The sequence below is a fragment of the Ruditapes philippinarum genome, unplaced genomic scaffold, assembly GCF_026571515.1.
Source record: "Ruditapes philippinarum isolate M1 unplaced genomic scaffold, ASM2657151v2 ctg3828_1_1_1_1, whole genome shotgun sequence".
In the NCBI taxonomy this organism is placed as follows: Eukaryota; Metazoa; Mollusca; class Bivalvia; order Venerida; family Veneridae; genus Ruditapes; species Ruditapes philippinarum.
In genome coordinates this window covers 85,973-107,547 of record NW_026855314.1, presented here as the reverse complement: position 1 = coordinate 107,547, position 21,575 = coordinate 85,973, and the positions used below count along the sequence as shown (strand labels likewise).

The window sequence follows — 21,575 nt, the reverse complement described above, 5'->3', positions numbered from 1 at the left end:
TTATTTTTTCAAGGTTAATAAAACTTCGTGTGACACATGTTAAATTTGTACATTTTTACAAATAATACAATAACAGAATAAAGATTTATCGCATTATTGATATTATATTTAAATTAAATTTTCTTTTACCATTTTCACTAATTTCTGTACTGATTTGGTTCAATTCATCATTTTCTTCTATTGATATTTGTCCATCAACACTATCAAGTTCCTCATTAACTACGAAATCTTCTACCGGCTTTCCCCTCGCAATGGTATGCGCAATACATACAGGGCCCAGTAAACAAACAAAAAATTGACGATTTGGCCTGTTTGGCTCTTGTTATATTGAAATTATTGTTTTGAGGGCCCAATCGCATAACGACGTGCAGCATTCAAGTAACTATGCCGGAAATACGGCGTATAGACATCGCTGCTAATTTTGGTTGTCGCCCTTTCTAAGAAACGGACAGTTGTCAATGTAAACAAATACAGTTTACTCAAACCTCATGATACCGGTGACTCCACGGTACCGGTATGCGATATTATTGTCAACGCCACCTACCGAGTGTTTATATTGACATGTTCCCAGTAATATTGGCTATTTCAAAGTTTTTAAACATTTTCATGAGTTTCTGAAGGAAATATTTCACATATCCTACCTTATTTTTAATTTACTATCATATTCCTCCATTGCATAAATTGGTCGCTCTACAAAACACTTTTTTCCCAAAAAAATAAAAAATGACAGGTGCTGACGTCATTCCACTTGACCTTTTGAAATCATTTTTGGCGGGGAAAAATTAATCTATGGAGAGCCATTAGTGCATATAAAATAGTTTGTGAAAATAAAAAAGTCAGTTTCATTCAGTCTTTTAAAGATATACTATGCTCATCTTTTAGTGCAAAAATTTAATCACAGAAATTTGTTGAAACTTATGAAATTCTAAACTGAATATGTCTAACTTGAATAAATAAACTATGTATGGGAAGCTGCGTTCCCTATAGCGGGTCAAGTAAAGTTGGTCTTTTCTTAAAACAACTGCCAGTTGTTTTAAGACACTATATATTTATATTGTGACCACCAAAAGTTTGTAGAATTTTAAACATAATATATCTAATTGTATGAAGTAAAAACCTGTTAATTTTATGTCTACAAAGGGACTGTGTAGCAATTATCAATATTTTCGAATATCAAATTTGAGCATAGTATAGGGAGCCTGTGTAAAGTGCCATATTGATATTTAATCTTCATAATATAGAAATAAAATAGATTCAATGATATAAAAGGACCAGATAATCACAACAACACTAAAATTAAGTGAAGGGGTGTTTTTGAATCCAGCCACATGGTATAATATATACACCTGTAATTGGGAGTAAATGATTCTAAAACAGAGATCCCTTGGGGTGATAAAAGAGGAACAGTAAACTATTGAAACACACGTTTTCATGTTGTTTTTTAGTTTGTTTTTTATATATGAATACAATTATGCTAAAATGATATTTTTGCTGTTAAAACTGCAATGGCTTTCCATATAAATAACAATTTTTACCAGTGCACCGGTAGCATGAAGTCTGTTTAACTACGTCATACAAAATGGTCGACCATTGTTTACTATGGTAGTGAGCGAGAATTTCATAGTAACAGAACTCTGTAATGTATTTTTAAGAGGATTAGATGTTAATGAAGTTGTTTATTCCTTCTTTTTTTCAAGTCAATAAAATTTTATTTGAAAAAGACCTTGTAAAAAATATGTACACCGGTATCCTGGAGACCCGGGCTACTGTACTGTCATTCAGTTTAACACTCCGATTAACTTACAAAACTAGATAACACAAAATGAATATGAGAAAATGTTGTTTTATTTATGTTAATGTTGATAAATTCTCTTTATATTTCTTTGAGGGAATAATGCTTAGTGCCTGATTTTTTTATAAACTTGTTTGCTTGAAAAAAAACCGATTCTAATGTCACTGATCTTTTTTCTACCGTCAATAAGAATTTCTGAGGGTCATGTTTTGTCTTTGGTAGAGGGTAGAGTAATGTAACGTTGTTTTTTTTCTTGAGATAATAAATCTCCAATGTCAAGCTTTGTTAAATCAATTAACTCTGCAGACGTTATAACACGGAAAAACGTGCGTTAACCCTATATTATTACATAAACCGCGGTGCAGGAGTGTATTGTTCAATACTGAATTTATTGCACGGGTTGAATAAAATTATATTATGCGAGCCTCTGGCCTATTTTATTCAACGAGTGCAATAAATTTAGCAATGAACTAACGCAAATTTAATATTCTATTTATCACATTCCCAATATAAAGACTGTTTAAAGTGAAATAAAAGTCATTTTTCATTGACGCGCCTATAGTATAACGCTAACATTTAGTGTGTCTTTACACTATGTTTGTATAACGCTAATTCTTGCATATCTAACAGGATTATCTACCGTTTACACCGGTGCTAGAAAACCCTGTCTTACACCCCCCATGTAAGACAAGTCGCGTGCTTTAAATGACGTCAGTGCTGCGCGCCTTTTATTAATGAATTGCGTTCTTAGGATGACGTCACTTAACCTGTAAGTTCACACGCTACTATTAGAAAAAGTGCGTAATGAGAATATCAGTTTTCGTAATTTCTGTTCTAAAATAATTGATATGTAATATGCAAGAAAAAGAATCAAACACTGGCTGTCGGTGCAGACGGGAATATCTAGCTCTCGGGTGACTGTTTAAGGCGGAAACTCGACAGAGCCTCGTTACCGCCGTAAACAGTCACCCTCGAGCTAGATATTCCGGTCTGTACCGGCAGCCGGTGTAAGATTCTTATATGACGTCACGTCAAAATATATGCACGGCCGTGCAATACCATTTTTACGGAGTCGCAAAATCGGCACGGGTGTGCGATAAAGCTATTTAATAAAAACGATATTACACTAGTATATATAGAGGATATTGAATGAGTGAAGATTAATACTAAATTTATTGAACGAGTTGAATAAAATCATATTATGCGAATATATTTCGATCTTACACTAAACTAAACAAATTTTCTTTTTATTGTATGCAAAGAAACGTTTTAAAAAGACATTAAACCTAATACTGAATGAAAAGCGCGCCAAATAATAATACAACGTGACGTCATTTACGACGTCACGTCATTAAGTTGGTACCCAGTACTTAGTCTGGAGTTCCTTCTCCTTATACTACGTTACTTTTCGTAGCTAATGTAGGCAGGGAACCAGACTACCCAGTACTGTGCACGCTGAAACAACGTAGGGGCTTAAATTCAAAACAGTGAAATGACCAAAGTGGTATTTTCACTGTTTCAAACAGTGAAATTACCAGTTTTATATCACTGATATATTTCTTTATTTCATGCTTTCCAGTGTTTTATTGTAATATATCAGATGATTATATTCTGATAAACCACTAGTGAAATTTATAAAATATAATTTTCACTGTAGCCGGACTATATCTGAATGCGGATGAACAGATAATCATAACTAGATGGAATAACAGGCAGAAATAAATGCCGTCATACGTAAATTTTGCTTCTTTAGGAAAAGAAAGTCCATGTCATCATACATCATGTTAGAAATTTAACAAAATTAGAGAAATTTAACGGAACTAGATTTCAAAACTGATGATGTGACGTCATGATATTATGACGTCACAAAGGAGATGCGAGACGTTACGCGGCAAAATCAGTAAAAAAAATAGCTTGAAATCACTTAAAAAGCATAAAATAAAAAGAAAATTTATTTGTTTTACATATAAGATTGAAATATATTTCATTCGTGAACACCAGCTATTATATTTTCACTCGTGGCTACGCCACTCGTGAAAATATTGTATCTGGTGTTCACTCAGTGAAATTATATTTCAATCTTACATGCAAAACAAACAAATATCCTCTATATAAACCACCGAAAAGCATGTAATAAATTGTTTAAATTAAGTACTAAACCTACACTCATTCAATATCCTCTATTTATACGATTGCATGTGCTAAAGACTTTAAAATCTGTTTCCAATATTGCATATACATTTATAAGGAGGATTAAGTATATGCACTACATGTATTTACAATTAAGTGACAGGGACGCTGATCATTTCCACAGCTTTATTTACTTTGTAGGCGGGGCTTAGTATGCTAAGTGTTCTATCCCATGATTCAAATTATCGAATAAGTAGATTTCAGTAGATCTATACAATAAATATTTTTTATTATACAATATATATTTTCAAATATAGAACATATAAATAGAAAATTATCACACACAAATGTTTTTTATGATGAACAAATATTCAGCTGGATTGAATAAATATTATGGTATACAATATAAAGAGTTATGCAATATAAATATTGGATATAGAACAAAAATTTTATTTATTGAATATTGCAACGTTTAACATGCCATAGAAGTGCTACTTTGGATCATTTTGTTTAGAGAAGGAACACGAGCATGGACAATTTGTTAAATGAGAGTAGGAAAAAATCTTCGGCTGGCGAATTTTCAGCTTCAGGTACCTCAACCTCTGTAGGCGATGTAGGCACAGTTTTTTTCTAACTTTCATCCCCCTTTCCTTTGGATGGCATCTCTGCTGAGTTTTTACCAAATGACTGATGTCAACGTGGTCAGGCAGTTTATTCTCATAAACTTGAAACCGGAAGAATCGGTGCATTAACGTGTCACCGGGACAGTACCGCATTAAAAGTAGCGTTACCGTGGCAAAATCGGCGATGGTCGGGATTGACGTCAAGTCGTGTCTCCACCGTAATCAAGCGGGAATACACCGATTTAGCATCGGTGCTTATCCGATATATCCCGTGCTATATCTGGCTCTGAACATGGAATACACCTGGGCTCTGTCGGGGTGTGTAAACGCAATTTGATTTCTTAGAAAAACACCACGAAACACCCCGGTTCACCGGCTTAAGACACAGTACGCGATACCGTGGCCGGCCAGTACCGGGACAGTGTTAATTTGGGCTTTATCAAACGGAACCTGCAACATTTTCAATTTTGCCGTTTTGGACTTTCTTTAGGGGTTCTTTTTTTCTCTCTATTTTATAAATGACTGATGTTCCTCAACACACATCTGAACAACTAAAGTATTCAAGGAAAATATATAGCACTCAAACCCGCTGATCCGGGGCCCAAAGACTAAACAAAATTTATACAGTAAACCAGTGAAATAACAATTTAGCTGATGCTTATGAAAGATTATACTTGAAGGTCGAATATGATATTTTGTATTTCATATTGTTTAATAATAATGATAATAATAATAATAATAATAATAATAATAATAATAATAATAACTTTATTTACCGAAGGTAACACATTAAGACATATATACAGATTGCAACATCTTATTAACAATGCGGCCTTCTAAAATAAAAAATAAAAATAAAAACACACACACAAAAGAACACATATCAATCAAAGAAAATATAACATGTAAAAGAAATGATTAAATGGTTATCACAATTTTAACATATATTAACACATATACTGAACATTCATACAATTCATTTTATTTATCATTAAACATAATACTTTCATCAGTGCATCATTTTAATCTGCAATTTAAAAAGTAAAATTAACTTACAAAATTAACAAAATTAACACAGTCAAAAAACTTGAAACTAAGACAGACACCCATTATTAGAAAACATAATAATAAACAAGAGGGCCATGATGGCCCTGAAGTCGCTCACCTGTATATAGGCCCCCGGAGCGGGGCCAGTTTAAATCCCAGGGCTTTTATTTGAACTTGGTAGACACCCATTAGAAGATGTTTCATGCTAAACATCTAAGGTCTAGCTGGTCAAGTTTTTTCTTTACACATATAGTTAAAAACAATGACACACCTGGGACAGGGCCAGTTTTGACCAAAGGGCTTTTATTTGAACAATCTTTGTTGACACTTACTAGAAGATGCTTCATGCTTAATATCTAAACTCTAGCTATATGAGTTTCTTCAAAGAAGATTTTTAAGTTTTTGCTATATGCATATAGGGAAAATCAATGACCCCCTGGGGCGGGGCCAATTTTGTCCCCAGGGCTTTTATTTGAACAAACTTGGTAGACACCCATTAGAGGATGTTTCATGCTAAATATCTTAGCTCTAGCTCTTTGGGTTCTTTAAAAGAAGATTTTATAAGTTTTTACTATATGCATATAGGGAAAATCAATGACCCCCTGGGGCGGGGCCAATTTTGACCCCAGGGCTTTTATTTGAACAAACTTGGTAGACACCCATTAGAGGATGTTTCATGCTAAATATCTTAGCTCTAGCTCTTTGGGTTCTTTAAAAAAAGATTTTTTAAGTTTTTACTATATGCATATAGGGAAAATCAATGACCCCCTGGGGCGGGGCCAATTTTGACCCCAGGGCTTTTATTTGAACAAACTTGGTAGACACTCACTAGAAGATGTTTCATGCCAAATATCTAAGCTCTAGCTCTTTGGGTTTTTTAGAAGAAGATATTTAAAGTTTTTTTCTTTTGGTTGCCATGGCAACCAGAGTTCTGCATGGAATTAAATTCTTTGAACAATTTTCAAAGGTGACCACCAAAGGAACATTCCTGTGAAGTTTTGATGAAATTGGCTTGGTGGTTTATGAGAAGATGTCATTTAAAGTAAAAGTTTACGGACGACGGACGGACGACGGACGCCGGACGAAAAGCAATCACAAAAGCTCACCCTGTCACTTTGTGACAGGTGAGCTAAAAACACATGTATGAATATAAAGAGCGTATCTTGTATATTTAATACATACGGACCGTGCTAAAGTTGATTAAATAAGTATTTCTTGAAACTATTCTTAAATATTTACAATTTTGTTTTTCTTCTTATAGTCAGTGGTATGGAATTCCAAATAACCATGGCATTAAATTGGAATGTGTCATTAAAATGATTAGTACGTGGTTTGTAAGACGAAATTAAATTTCCGTGAGATATTATTCTTAGATTATACTTTTGATTATTAGATATGGTAAGTAAGTCTCGGATATATTGAGGGGACATATTATTCAGTGCTTTATATACTTGGACACCGGTGTGAAAAATACATCTTTTCTTGAAAGGCAATATTTTTAATCTTTTGTATAAACTTTCTGATTGGTTTCTCATTGGAAGGTCTAGAATAATTTTGCAAATTCGTGTTTGTATTTTGTATATTTGGCATATATATTTTTTGTTTTCTTTTCCCCATATATTACAACAATAATCAAAAATAGGAAGAAGGTATGCATTATAAAAAAGCATACGAGATTCCTCATTTAAAAAGTACTTTATACGCCTAAATAAATTAACTTTAGAGTTCAATTTTTTTACACACATCATTTACCTGACAGTGCCAATTGAGTGTATTTTCAACATAAATACCAAGCAGTTTTTGTGATTCTACATTGTCAAGAGTTGAGTCGTTAATTTTCAAATTTATTGCTTTTGCAATCTTTAGCTTTTGTCTACTATATACCTACCAGCATACTTTTAGATTTTTAGGGTGTAAAAGCATATTATTTATTTTACATCACTTAATAATCATATTAAGGCTATATTGTAGTTTTTCCTCTATAACTGATATGTCATCTCCAGATTTAACACAATATTTGCATTATATCAAAAGGTATGAGGGGCCTCCGTGACCAAATGACTGCTAACTTTATTTCCTCCCGATTGAACGATTTTGAGAAATGATTTTTTTCATTCTTTTCGGCGTTGGTTAACTTTTTTGGTTAAGTTTTCGATTATGTTTTCGCCTTGATTAACCTTTTGGTTACGGCTAATTGCTCAAAAAAGTTCAAACATATTCACTTTAAACATAAAATACTTATTTCATATAAAAGTAAAATGTATTTCTAAAGGAGAGATCTTGAAAGGCATTTTTGCTTAATTATCTCCCTTTTTATATTTTTTCCCCAAAACCATCACAAATATTCACTTCAAACTTGAAATATTGATTGTATATCAAGGCAAAAATTTCATTTTAACAGAAACGGCAAATACGTGAAAAAATGCACAGTATGAAATGCACGGTCAACACGAAAATCGACAGACAAGCTTGGTCTTATTCGAAATGTGAAGTGTTTTGGGCCATTTTGAAATCTTGCATTTAGCATTCGTGTAGTATTCTTGATCATTTAGTATTCCTCACAGGTTTGCTGATCTGCGGTCGGGTGTTAGATATGAGCGAATTTCACGATAAGCAGATATTATCATATTATATGCCGGCAGCTGAGTGAGCAGATGTCAAAATTAGAAAACGTACAGAAAATTAAGTACATTTTACCATTTGTCAAACACTATTTACGCTTGGACATTATGGGAAGTAATATTTCACTCGTCAAGTCGCTTTATACTATGATAGATTCTCTATAAGAATACCAATAATTAATTATGTTCATATTGGCCTTGCTATTTGGTTGAATACAGCTAGCCGTATTGGCCAGGGAATCCAGGCTTTTTATATTTTATTGTCACATGATTGCTAATGCTGTAATGAAAATCTTAATCTGTTACGATTTCAATGAAATTTAATCTGACATTTTCGAAAAAAACAAAACAACACAAGACATACATTATACATGTGTAACGACAATATTAATTATATCTGTAACCACTTTTATGCTCGTAGTTTTTTTGTCACGAGTTTGATTAGAACTTTTTGATTTCTTATCGTGTTCTAACGCGCATGTCGAGAACATCATAGTAAAATTCAAATGACCATAAATACAAAACATAGGCACTATAGAGTATTTATTTTAAGAGAACTTTATTGTTCAAAATAAAATATGGAACAGATGCGTAAAGTAAACATTTTTTATATTTATTGAAGAATCAGTATGAATGAGCACTGCCTCTCTGGCGTTAAAATGGAAATAAAAACACGCAAATATAATAAAAGCATTTAAACTGTTTGTGCAAATAACATGTTTTATGCTTTCAAAACTGATTTTGTTTATCTACGTTGACTTCTGTACCAGATTCTATCTAACACATACCAGGTTGTCTCTTAGGATGCCTCTTCCGGCTGCGAGACGATTTGCCTCCTCAGCCTGCTAGGCCATCATTCTGCAAACTCAGACTGGCCGTTAGGCTGTCTCTTTTGCTAATTTTACAGACATGTTTGTACAAAAGTATTTACATAACAATGTAAATTTTGCAGTTTCATACAAATGGTAGACAATTGTATAATTAATTTATCAATATGTACTTGTATAAGATCAGGTAAAAATCGAACGCAAAACAATAAACATTTATTTATGATATGAGTATTATCGTTGTATAATTTGCAGCGCATTTCCATATATGATAAAATCACTCGTTTTCAAACAGGTATAATTCGTCTTGAGTAGGCAGATTTAATTGATATAATACAATAATAAAACTCGAGTTCAACATCTTGCGACATTTAACGATAGTGTTGCGACATTTAACGGTAGGGGAAATCCGTGCGACATTGAACGTTAACATTGCGACATTTAACGGCAAATGATTTTGCGACATTTAGCGGCGGTTGCGACATTGAGCGGCAATGGTGCGACATTTAGCGGCAAGTGCGACATTTAGCGGCGTTGCGACATATAACGGCGCCACAACCAGTGTCATCAACAAGATAAAAGTTAGGAGTATTCTTATATGAGCCGCGTCCAGCAATTTTCGTCCCTGTACAGTTAGAAATGATCCCCAAATAAGGCCATTAAACGGCCACGTGATTACTGCGATAAATTTGTCATGACCGGATAACATTACTTTAAAAGACATACAGTTTCCTATGAGTGATATACAAAAGATAAACTTAAAAGGTCAGAAAAAAATGAAATGGACGATTAGGACAACTAATGCTACACGCGGCTCATTTACATTTGACAAATTCACAACCTAGATTTATAACAAAACTCTAGAAAAGAAGAAATTATCGCAAGCATGTGGCAGTTGCTCAATGTCACAAAGTTTTCAATTCATTAATGTATGAAACTCATATGGAAGAATATCTTAATATTCACAATTTATTCAACAGATTCAGTCTTTTAATATCTTTAAACTGATCAGGTATTTCCATCAAGGCCTGAAGTGCTATTGCTGCTTGCGGATTTCTTGCTTCTGATTTGGTTTTGTGAAATTCTACAAACTGGAAATTGTCAAACTTTCTCTCAGGTAATTTATTATCAAAGTCCCGCATAACTTCCCATGGTCCGTCACCTACACCTATTACAACAATTGAGAGAGGATAGTTTGAGGCGGTTACTATAGCATCTATTGTCTCCTCCTCGCTAGTTACCTGACCGTCTGCAACAATCACTAGAATGTGGTACTGAAATATGGTACGTAATAAAACGTAATTAATATACTGTTTGATAAACAATCTAACATTAATGTTATCAAATGAAGATAAACTACGGAGATATACGCAACAAGAATAGACTTGATATTCTTCATTGAATTTGATTTTGACATTAGTGATTTGTTAAGTCCATTCGGATCTGGACAAAAGGAGGACACCTGTAAGATTGAAGATTGAAATTGCTGGGAAATAAAATCATTAATGTGCAGTTTGACTCGTTTTACTAGTAATTTAACAGTAAAGAACTTACTTTTATTGGGGAGGGGATTTTTTTCCCTATTTTCATTTAACAAATATCTAACTTGGCCTTAATATTCATCATCTAACATTGTAATGAATGTTTAAAAAACAATTGTAGCTCATACGAGTGCTACCAACAGACCGTCTTGCACATTGCTTGTTTTAACATTGTCATATAAATTAATGTAAATTGTTCCATAATGCAGGTTCTGTTATACCATAAATTAAAACGTATATTGATAGTTTTTCATTATTGTGTGTAGTTGATGGTTTTTTTGTTTTTGTTTTTTTTTTCATTTTAAAAATACCTGTTTTTCTTTTTTAACAATATCAATAGCTTCTTTTATAAGCGGAGCAAAGTTAGTTGGTCCTCCAAGTTTAATTGATGGTGTGACTTCATTATATACATCTAACACTTCGGCAAAACCATCACATTCTCCCTGTAAAATATAAATCCTCGTATCACAATAATAGATACAATGTCATTGTATTGGAAATAACCTCATGTTATAGGAAGGAAACGATGCCGTATAACTGGTAACAATTGTATACAATGTCAAATTACTAGTATTTGAAACAACTTTTTATCACTTAAATGATGTCATGTTATCAATGGAAATAATGTAATTTTGTTGGAAACTGTATCATATCAAAGGATGCACTGCCATATCATTGAAAGCTACGTCATATCTTTGGACACTAATATGATAACATTGACAGTCATGTCAAATGGAAAGTAACATCATATGTTAGGGATGGGAGAACATTACTTCCAGTGCAAGAAGTTGCCGAACAGACAATACAACATATGTTTCAGCACTCACAGGAAAGAGATTCAATATATGTCTACAGCAAACAAGTAAACTCAATGGTGGAATAGCTACTGTGGTTTAATTGTTAAGGCTCCTTGGATAAATATATGTATATGCCAACTAGAAGGAATTATTTGTGACGTATTTAAGCTGAAAGCATTTTATTTTCAGAGATTATCGCAAAGCGCGGCCAATGATGGAGCAATATTTTATCACAAGGCCATAATTTATTTGATTTAGATGATATATTTTTACAAAAAATTTGGATGGGCAATTAGCAATTAGACAGAGCATTTTGTTTTCAGCTCAACTAAAACTCATTTGGAAAGTTGGGCACGTAAAAAGTGTGTCTTAAATTATGCACCTGTCTTTGTATGTGAACGGGAGGATATCTTTGTATGAAAAAAATGGGAATAACTTAATTAAAGGAGAATATAATATTTTGTCATATAACACAACTTCAAACGTGATAGTAAACAATTGATTAGGTGAAATACATTCTAAAATTGCTAACAAAACTGTGATAATTGATTATATATATTACCTCAGTCTTCAATGGGAATATGCCTTTATCCTTGACCCGTCTATCACCGAACCCATATGCTGGTATTATACCATCATCATCTAAAGGTTCTAGAGTCTCACCAAGTATACATATAACCTGTCATATAACCGAATAACATATGAGAAATTAGTATTTAATATTACAGTGGTATATGCCTTTATATTAACAGTAACGCATTAATATTATACAAAAATAGCCTAGCATATCCAAGCCAATGGGTCTGTTAGTCCGCTTTAAGTTAGATATCTCAACTGTTAACGGAAAATAACAAGAACAAATGATACAGAATATAAATGGTTTCAAAATGATTCATGGCATAATAATATCAAGAGAGTTATTGTCGGAATCTTAAATGTATAAACTCATATGCTTGTTGTGTTAGCTCGACACTGTAGGGGTTATATGGCGAGTTTCGTGGAGGAATAACTCAGGTAAATTAGCCGGTAACTGTGTAGACCCACTGACCTTCCGTAGAAAAATATAACAATTATTCAGTTGTTATTTCATACTTTGAAGATGAACATGTAGTACAGAGCATTGTATAGTCTCTCCGTTTTGGTCGCCATTATCATATCACCTTATGTGCTATTTAAGGTGCAGCATTATTTAGGGGCTGGTTTTAATCAGAAATTGCAAATATGTAATATCCCTGTGGGATAGATTTCTCCCTTTTCACTACAGTGACAAATATTGAGCATTTTAATCATTATATAATCAAACACGTGAACAAAGTAATTTGTAATACGATTACCAACCTCCTGGTATGGATTAACTTTGTCATCAGAAATATCATGAAGACTGGAACCTCCGAATGTTATCTGACCTTGCAATTTGTTGCTTAATGTATAATCTATACCTGAAAAATAGGTTACAAAAATTGATTAAAGATACACATTATTATAGTAATAGCCTAATTATCCAACAATATTGACCCGTCACTTCATTAACTTTCGTAAAGGTCATTGGATAAACAGTGGTATCTAACAAATATATCAATATATTTGTGAACTTCACACGTCTGTAAGGTGTGCTGTATTGGTATAGATTTCGGACTACCGATCTAAAGGTCCTTGGTTCGATTCCTAACCAACTACATGTTATGAAGATACACATTCTTTAGATTTACTTGCAATCTGGTGTTAGGATACCAAAAGAAGAATTTGTTTATACAATTATATTTTTATATTTCGTTACATTATCTTTAATAAAAAGTACAGCGCGTCTATTATACAAATCAATAAATCGACTTGTCGACTTCACTGTCAGTGTCAGTCGTATTGCCCATACTGGCAGTTTTAAAAGAATGGCAAGTTTGAAATTATGTCATTTTTGATTCTCAATATTTCGATTTTTTTGTGTATTAATTTAATATTGTATATATAAACCTACATCAATTAAACAGCTATTTCTAAATATGTTAAGTATACAAAAGGAATGGACCAAACAATTTTGCAACAAAATGGCGAGCAACGTTATATCAAGTTAATGTTAGATTTAGCAATTATAGAGGATTATAACCTACCCAATAGTCTTACAATGTTTATTTTACTTTTTCTTTGAAGTGAAATCTGCATGACACTAAACTGTCTCAATACGCTTTAAAGGGACTCCACTGAAGTTTTTTGACATGGCGGGATTGGCTACGCTTTTCATTCAAATTGGAATAAGAATAACACAAAAATTCGATTAATAAGTATATTTATGAATCATCTTTTGCATATCTGTCTGTTAAGAGTGCGATAACTGGTCTATGTAAGAAATTCAATTTGTAGGCTTTGAATGTCAGTGGAGTTCCTTTAAAACAAGTTAAAACTCACCAAAAATGAGACCACAATTATCAACACCTTCTTGTTTTATAGCTCTACTAACTTCTTCTAGTGTTTCAAACCTGTCAATGTTAGATGCAAATGCTGGTTCACCACATGTTGATATAGAATCACTGGCTAACATCTTTGACTCTTCTCTCTGGGGACCTTCAGGGCGCGTACTAAAATTGTAATTATATCTTCTTAGCTTTCATTGAAGTATGAATAAGAAAATAATGAAGAAAACCGTCATGATTCAAGAACCAATCCATTATACAGATTTATAAATTTATTCAAGTTAAGTATAGATAGTATATTACTCCTACACCAATGTATGACACTCAACGAGTAAAAAAATACAGGATGTAAAATACTCGGTTAATCTGAATTATTGGAATTTGTTTTCCTCTGGTTATATTTCGGCAAAATTTCATTTATGGTGCCTTTATTTCAGTTTTTAATTAATATAAAAATGTATAAAAAAAACCATAGATTATCCAGGCATTTGCGTATTGCCTCGTCTAAATCCATGTCAAAGCCGTTGAATGTGTTCACATGTTCACTTTTATTTACTGTTTCATAATACACAGTCCCATTGCAAATTGGTCAGACATGTACTCGTATTGCAACGAAAACATAACTAGCCATTTTATTTACATTTAGTCGATAAATACGACATATACATGATGATTGTATACATACTAACAAACATCCACATATATCACAATAATGCATAATTAACCTCAAATGAAAAACGGGTCCTAATCAGAGATCTATTCACAAATATTGTATTACAGTGTATATAAGTGCGTGCATATTCAACAACTTTAACCTGATATCAATAATAAAACATGAAAAGCCAAACATCCTTATAAATATTTTTTTTAAAAGATATGAAAAAGTGATACTCTATAAAGTCGCCAAAAAAGTAAGTAATCGCCTATCAAGTTTACTGATGTAAATAAACTTAAATATGTTAAATCTGTTCAACATTATCAATAAATAACAGCATGGTCGTTCCGTAAATGTATATAACCTTTACCACGCCTAACCATCTTCAATGAACTTGTAAATCTTCCAATCTGGACAAAGGAAACTTTTAAAAATATTTACTGATGGGTAGAATATGTGCCTGCAAGAAGGTTATAAGAGGGTTACATCAATCAACATTTTGCCAGGTTATTATAACTAATGATATAAACGATTATCCAACGATAGTCAACATTACAGACATGCACCAGTTCTAGTATATTACATAACTATAGTCTGTCCCATTAAAAATGGAAATGAACTTTTGCCTGGTGTGAATTAACAAAATGAGGTTGAATGAAAATTTAACTATTTTTGTAAACTAAAAAAAAGTCACCCTCGAGATTTTTCAGGATTTTACTCTAAAATGTCTACTTTTCTTGTGAAAGCAAATTTTGATTTCTCTATGGAAAATCTCTGTTGTTTATTTTCCGTAGCCATTGCCGAAGTACTCTTCATTTGAAGATGAACGGGAGAAAACACGTGTTATGTTTCTAAAATATACATGAGGTTCTCGGGGTCGTTTCATGATTATTTTACAAAGCTGGATCTACAAGATGTAACAGTTTAGTTGCAATGCATGATGAAAAACTTAAAAAAAAATGAAAAATAAGCAACAAGAACACCGAGTCAAATGGATAAAATATCTCGAAATTACACTTACTTTTAAGCTGAATAGAATTCCTATGAATTTCGGAATAGATATTTATAAACGTCCCATCTGAAGATTCCTTCATTGCCAGTATCTATCCAGTTCCGTAGATCCGATTTTTTCTACTTCGAAACTCCTAAATGACATGACTCCTACACTTGTCACTTATGATGATCCAGATTTTTTAAACTGTTAATCCGTCTCATTATTAAAACATTGTTCAATTTGTGGAGTTATCTGGGTTAGCAAATGAAATATGTAAATGAAACACATCATAATTCATTATGTTCCAAATCCATAATTCAAGAACGGCCCATCAATTTTAGTTGTCAACATCACGATGCTTATTTACTCTTGAAAATGGATTCCAGACGAAACTTTATTACGTCAACAACAATTTACGAAATATATGACGTAACAAAAATGCCTCGCGATTCCAGTTGCGGCATTGACAGAGAGCGGCTAGGCATTATGTAACCTCAAACAGATAATTTTAAGCGTTGAGATGAATTTGTCTTGATGAAATTTAAAATAATTTTTGTATACCCAGATTTTGCAACTTAACTGTAAAAATACACCTTCAATTCATATATGAATAATAAAACTTTTGATAACATTTAGATCATCTAGATAATTTTAAACACACTTATTGACATGAATCTACAACAGTACAATACTTCTTCCATTAATTACATATTACATTCGCTTTGATTTTATGTTTTAAACTATTTTACATATTTCTCAGAAATAATTTCCCTACATATAATCTCGTTTTTCATGACTTCTGTAAATCCTACTATTTTAGCTACAAAATATACAATATGCCGTATTTTAATCCCGCGAAAAATATGCTAGATCTATTGTATTTTCACTGAATATTTTTAAATTTTAGGAAGGCTAAAATTATTGAGAAAGTCACTCGGTGTTTCTCTTTGACTCGATCTCCCCTTCATATTAACATAATAATTATATGTAACACTTTGAGTCTAAAAAAAAACACACTTATTGTCGCTTATTGAACACTCCAATTCAATTTATTCAAACTTATTCTTAATAATATCAAATCAGTGAAATCACTGACATTTTGTTGAATTGTGAGACGGGAAGTTAAATTTGTATTTACAAACTTAAAGTGTATAGGCCTACGTTTGATTGCTAAAACTAGAAAGCATGATATTATATTCTTATAATTTAACATTTTCCTCGAACGCAAGTCTGTGTTCTCTCATTAGCCAGGGAGTTAGTTAAAGTAGACACTGTGGTAACAAGCAAAGCAATACTGAACATATAGTGAATCAGTTTTCCTTTCTATATATTTCTTGTCAGATTTACATGATAATGTAGTATTTGTTGGCGATTTTTTGTGAAAGTTGAAACCTACGGAAAGTTTTAGCGCACGGACATCGCACCCGAAATAAGAAGGGTAACATATTTTTGTATCCCATCGAACCTGGTCAATTTAATTATTTTTGAATAGAAGTGATACATACTAATGGACAGAATTCAGACAACTAAAGAATTGTGTAAATTAAACATTAATTAGCAAAGAACCATTTTTTATAGTCTTCTAGCTGGGTCATGTGGGGGTTACGTTCATTGAACGCCGCCTTTCCTTGTTGATATTGTTTATCATATTCTAGCTAGTGTTCCCGCTCCCTACGACATGCTGCGGTAAGATACGCACTTTATTGGAAAGCTATCTAATCAAATCACTTCATTGTTCTTTTTTATCTTAAAAAATACGACAGTTTATCATGGTTATTAATTGATGTGTGTAAGAATTTATAAAGCGGTTAGCGATATTTTAGCTTTAAATGATTTTGATTATTTTAATAATAGTTTGCTAGTAAAATTGCCTTTTTGACACCAACTTTGTTCTCATTTTTCATTTTAATGATAACATTTAGCTATTGATCAGTAAGTAAATAAATATAATCAAATTTTTATAATTAACGAGTACATTTCACCGTAATTGTGAGACGAACCCTAAATGACGTCTATATGGGCGCCGCCATTTTGAAATGGACGTCACGTCAGGTTACAACGTAAGTCAACGGGGAAAAATATAATTTTAACATTTTGACCATATTACTGACTTTATGAAAAAAATGAAAAACATGTCTAGAGATATTGACGTCAGGGTTAGGATGACATTAATTTAAATGATTTTACTATTATATTAAATAAAAAATGGAATGTTCAAATTTGATGGGACAGACTATAATCACATTCAACAACTAATAAATTTAGATAATCTGTAAATATACAAAGCCTTACCTTTTATACTAAGTGAAGATATCCAAATGCTCATAAACAAATGGAGAATGTATTTAAACTAATTAAAGTTGACATATGGCAGACTAATTTGAATTGTGCATGTAATGTATCCCAGGGGACACGTGCTTGGTACGAATTAAGCACGTGCTTTTGAATGACAAGATAAACTTCTAACTAGTATAACTGTAAAGGTAGGTTTCATATCTTGAAGCTTTTGAGAATTATCTGTTTTAGTACAAGTTCTTGCCATATATGAGCCGCGTCATGACAAAACCAACATAATGGATTTGCGACCAGCATGGATCCAGACCAGCCTGCTAACAAACCACCGTATAGCAAGTAGAGAAACTGATAGCGAACAGGATGGATCCTGATCAGACTGCGCGGATGCGCAGGCTGGGTGGATCCATGCTGGTCGCAAACCCATTATGTTGGTTTTGTCGTGACGCGGCTCATATTTGTTTTGTTTTCATTGTTTTCGATGGATCTTCTCTTTTCCAGATTATTTCACTGATTATTTTTTCAGGAGTGGGGCAGGGTGGCTAGGGTGAAATACGCCTGTCTTTATGTTTTTTATCCATAAACTGACTCAAAAATAGATAAAATCTGTAGGTAGACTAGCTTGACATACACATGGCTTGACTTTTGTGTTGTTTTGTTGTTTTATTCTAATGTGTAATTTTATCATTTGTGATTTTTTCCAACCTTTTTTTCAAGTATTTATAAAAATAATCGACTGTGTAGATGTGTTAGGAATTGAGTTCACAACAGGTTCGTTTAAAAACACATTAAAGTGTTCCATTTTGTCAAGATTTTTTCCCTACAAGAAATTATTATGTCATTGTTATGCAAGCTATGCTAACATTTCTTTAAGATTTTGCATGGAAATTTAAGAATTAATTTATGCAAGTTAACCAGTTTTATTTCAGTCGAGTATCTTTTTTAATTCTTATTCTTTTCAGTTGGAAAACTCTTGATTTCAAACCATATCTGTTTCAAACTAAATTTTCTTTCAAAGAAAGGAATTTGTTGATCATAGTGAAGTGCTTGTAACATAAAACTAAGTGGGGGGTATTTACAACGTGTTAAGAAAGACAAATTGTATTATAAACGTGTTTTGTTAAAGTACTTAAATTACTTTAAATCTTAAAGTTGTAAATTTCACTCATTCAATTTGGCAAAAAGTAGAAAGTTGGTTTGTTCAACATAATAACAAAGACTCTTTAAATGTGTACATGTATTAAATTTGAAGTAAATTCATTAAAGTCTGTATTTCAAATAGTATAAATCAGCTAAGATTAAAACATTTAAACATTTAGAATAAGAAAATACATATTTTTTATGTTCTTGGGAAAAGATAATAAAATAGTATAAAGTCCTTAGCAATCAAAGCAACCATATTATAATGAAAGGATAGCAGCTAGCAGAAAAAATGATACATTTTATATCGTTCAAACAATTCTTTTTAAGGCAGCTGAATACTCATCACCTGAAGAAAGTAGCACTGACTCGGAAAGTATTTGTCATAAAGGTAGCAAAATGTAAACAAAGTTGTATTTTAAGTTTCAAACAAGATGCTGAACCACTATTATTTTGCTTAAAAGAATGGCCCAGGAAATCGGCCGATGAGTATTTTATTGGAAACTATAACATGACATCAACAGAAAAAAGCTTTTCAGGTACAATAAACTCTTCTTACCAAAAAAAAAATATATTATTATTACCCCTCAATTTTTGTGTAATGTTAATTTCCCATAGGCCACTGGGAGTTATTCATACTGTTAATGCAAGTGTACCACGTACGTGACTAAGAAATTTGTACTGTTACAGGGTAACAGTATTTTTAATGGTATAAAATCTGGTCACATGGTCTAAAATCATCAAAGTTATTGCTAACGCATCGGGAAACAGTATGAATGAAATCGGGATGAAATTTTACTGTTACCAAAATACCCATGACTGTGTAATTTATATATTGTATACTTATAGAAATGCAATTTTAATTTTTCGTGTTTGCACTGTAAAAATATTTTAACTGCAATGAAACATATTTTCCGTATTTTAACTAGTACGTTGCCGGACTACTTTTTTTCTAAATTCATACAATACACATAATTAAAGGGAAAGTCTTCCGAAATGTAAGGAGTCTGATCATTGTCTACATTGTTCGTTAGTCAGTCGGTACTTGTTTTGAAATTGTACCTAAAATGATGAATGGATTTATCCAGAATGAAAGATGACCAAGATTATTTAAGTTAGCTATTTTACGACCTTACAGCGAATCATGTAAACTTCGGCTCAATCAAAGTTTTCCCTTAAAAAGACTTTGTGATTTTTATATCAGTTATTGTACATGATATATGTAATACGATTTTCAACAGTATTTTGTAATTCACATAGTACAATGATTTTATAAGTTTATGAATTTACGACGTTGTAAAATTATGAGATGTAACATTACCTGCTCTTTGAGTGTTGTTTCGTTGACATCGTTTCTTTCTTTTATTTTTTTAACCAAGGAAACATATTTAAGCTCTTTCTTTAAACAAAATAAAGTTGAAAAGATATAAACACCATTAACTATCTTAACTGCGTTTCATTAACACCTTAAGACACTATTAAATGTATTCCGCTTGTTTATCCTTATCTGTTTAATTTATGTCACTCACAAATAAAGTAAAAATATGTTTGAACGTGTTTTAAAAATCATAATATTGTAAACAAGATATCAGGGTCAAATCGATATTCAATATATATACGTTCACGTATGTGCGTTCAAAATCAATATCGGGTATTTCCAAATCAAACGATGAATAATCATATACGTAGTTTTACAATAATATTATTAACATTATGCGCTATATTTAGAATTCAGCTGATTTACTTTTACAGTTTTTTCTTCATTTGGTTTATTTTATTTTATATTGATTTATTTTTGTGAAAAGCGAAAAAACAAATATATAGGAAATTTGTTTTGAAATAGTAATTACAGGTAATAAAATGAATAACGTTTTATATTAGATGAAAGACAAAACGAATAGTACGGCCTATGTTAGACACATTAAAATAAAAATTAACCATATTTAAATATTATCAGGAAAGTTAAGAAAATAAATATCAATTGTACATGTATTCTTGTAGGATAATGCAAGGTTTGTGTTCAAATGCGTAGGGATGTAATCGACACGAGTTATTTGTTTTTGGATCAAAGCGTATACACGTACATAAACTGCAAACTTGGGATGAATCTATGTTGCACGTTTGTAACGTCCAATTTCTATGGTGGCTGATTTGGAACGCTTTTGTGCGTCGTATTGGCGCTAGCGACAAGACGACAAAGCGCCAAACGGCGCATTGTCGGACTTTTGTCGTCCTGTCGCTAACGATGCACGCCAAACGGCGCGTTGTCGTGCGGCGTGTTGTCGCGACGTCACATTGTCGCTCGGTTCAAATCAAAGGATTGGCTTATAAGCCAAGCGACAGGGCGACATCGCGCCGCACGACAACGTGCCGTTTGGCGTGCTCTGCTAGAGACAGGACGACAAGACGACAGTGCGACAACGCGCCGTTTGGCTAGCGACAAGACGAAAAGGCGATAACGAAATAGGTTGTGTTGTCGCTATAGACAACGCAACACACAGTGTATCAAATGAGCCACCATAAATTTCTTGGGATAATTTTGACGTATATAATCTAGTACAGCTGCAGTGAGTTGAAGAATAATTTCCTTTCTTCCTAAAATAAAAGAACTGTTATCAATTCGTTATTTATCTGTGTAAAAATGCTCGGGTTTTATTTTATATCATACATTTAGCTTATATTTGTTCATACTGTACAATAGAACACGTCAA

At 32.5% G+C, this 21,575-nt stretch overlaps 1 protein-coding gene across 1 annotated transcript; it reads right to left on the bottom strand.

Annotated features, from left to right (window-relative positions):
- Nucleotides 1-5,296: 5,296 nt before the first annotated feature.
- Nucleotides 5,297-20,472, bottom strand: LOC132742912 (uncharacterized). Its single transcript, XM_060731421.1, has 6 exons — nt 20,186-20,472; nt 13,779-13,948; nt 12,717-12,817; nt 11,941-12,057; nt 10,893-11,024; nt 5,297-10,314 (listed from the first exon to the last, which is right to left on the bottom strand). The coding sequence occupies exons 1-6, from the start codon at nt 20,212-20,214 to the stop codon at nt 10,003-10,005; spliced, it is 861 nt and encodes a 286-aa protein (XP_060587404.1). The 5' UTR covers nt 20,215-20,472; the 3' UTR covers nt 5,297-10,002.
- Between the last annotated feature and the right edge of the window lie 1,103 nt (nt 20,473-21,575).

Coding starts and splice junctions, on each gene's coding strand:
- LOC132742912 (XM_060731421.1), bottom strand. CDS start 20,214: ATGTCAACGAAACAACACTCAAAGAGCAG. Junction 13,949..20,185: donor AAACAACACTCAAAGAGCAG/GTAATGTTACAT, acceptor TTACAATTTTAG/TACGCGCCCTGAAGGTCCCC. Junction 11,025..11,940: donor TATTCCCATTGAAGACTGAG/GTAATATATATA, acceptor TATATTTTACAG/GGAGAATGTGATGGTTTTGC.